At 31.5% G+C, this 999-nt stretch overlaps 1 protein-coding gene across 1 annotated transcript; it reads left to right on the plus strand.

The window, feature by feature from the left end:
• Positions 1–478: 478 nt before the first annotated feature.
• LOC110871268 lies at positions 479–799 on the plus strand. The gene has a single exon (XM_022120122.2). The coding sequence runs from the start codon at positions 502–504 to the stop codon at positions 733–735; it is 234 nt and encodes a 77-aa protein (XP_021975814.2). The 5' UTR covers positions 479–501; the 3' UTR covers positions 736–799.
• The last annotated feature ends 200 nt before the right edge of the window (positions 800–999 follow it).

Raw genomic sequence — 999 nt, forward strand, 5'->3', positions numbered from 1 at the left:
TTAAAAAATAAATATTAAAGCGTTTAAGTTACCGGTAATAAAAAAAACAAACTTTATTGAAGTTACTCGCGAAATCCGTTACAAAGATTCAGTTTACAAGGGAGGCGAGAAAACAGATCAATCGTTAATCATGACTATGTAACGTGATCAGTCTTCTAGATCAAGTGGTCATGTCACGTCACGTGAAGAGTATTTTGATCATTTTACCTGTTTCATAATTCTCATCGCTATCCTCAGTATTGTTAAACTCAGATGCATAAATCTAAATTATGTATATGATTACATCATTTGTTTATCTAGCCTTAGTCACATGCAAAATGCCTTTGATTACATTTGAAGCTGCTTAAAAAAGACAACATTTCCCACCTTTTCCTCTTAAATCCTTCTATAAAATCTTGAACAACCCATTCTTTATATTTCAACCCTCAAAACTCTTTAACATTACCCATAATTATTTGTTTCTTCATCTTTTTGAGCATGTATAGATCATCATCAGCCACCATGTTCCGCTCTGATGAGCATCTCCTTAGCGTATCGTCGCTAGTGAAGTCCACCCAACCGCTAGATGATAACTTGTCGATTTATGATCCAAGCTCTCCTGATGGCACAAAGAAGGAGCACTACAAGTCATCCAAGGAAAATGTTATCCACCTCATCCCTCTTGTTTTACTTCTTTGTGGTTTTGTTCTTTGGTTCTTTTCTCATCCAATTAGCGAAGGAACTCAAAGGAACTAGTAGTACAATGTAACATGATAATTTGAGGTTAATAATGGAACTCATAACTTAATTTGATTGGTCATTGGTGACTTTGTTAAGAGATGCGTTAAAATAAATCGTTAACTGAATCAAAGTATATTAAACTTTTAATTAATTATAATATAATGTGTGTAAAAAATGTATAAAAATGTACAATATTATACAATTTGTAATTAGTTATTTTTTATCTTCTTAATACAATTTTTATCTCAAACAATTTATAGAGTTTATTCAGTATACAAT

Source organism: Helianthus annuus, chromosome 8, assembly GCF_002127325.2.
Source record: "Helianthus annuus cultivar XRQ/B chromosome 8, HanXRQr2.0-SUNRISE, whole genome shotgun sequence".
NCBI classification, from domain to species: Eukaryota; Viridiplantae; Streptophyta; class Magnoliopsida; order Asterales; family Asteraceae; genus Helianthus; species Helianthus annuus.

Excerpts from the sequence above, each read along its gene's own strand:
- LOC110871268 (XM_022120122.2), top strand. The coding sequence starts at position 502 with ATGTTCCGCTCTGATGAGCATCTCCTTAGCGTATCGTCGCTAGTGAAG.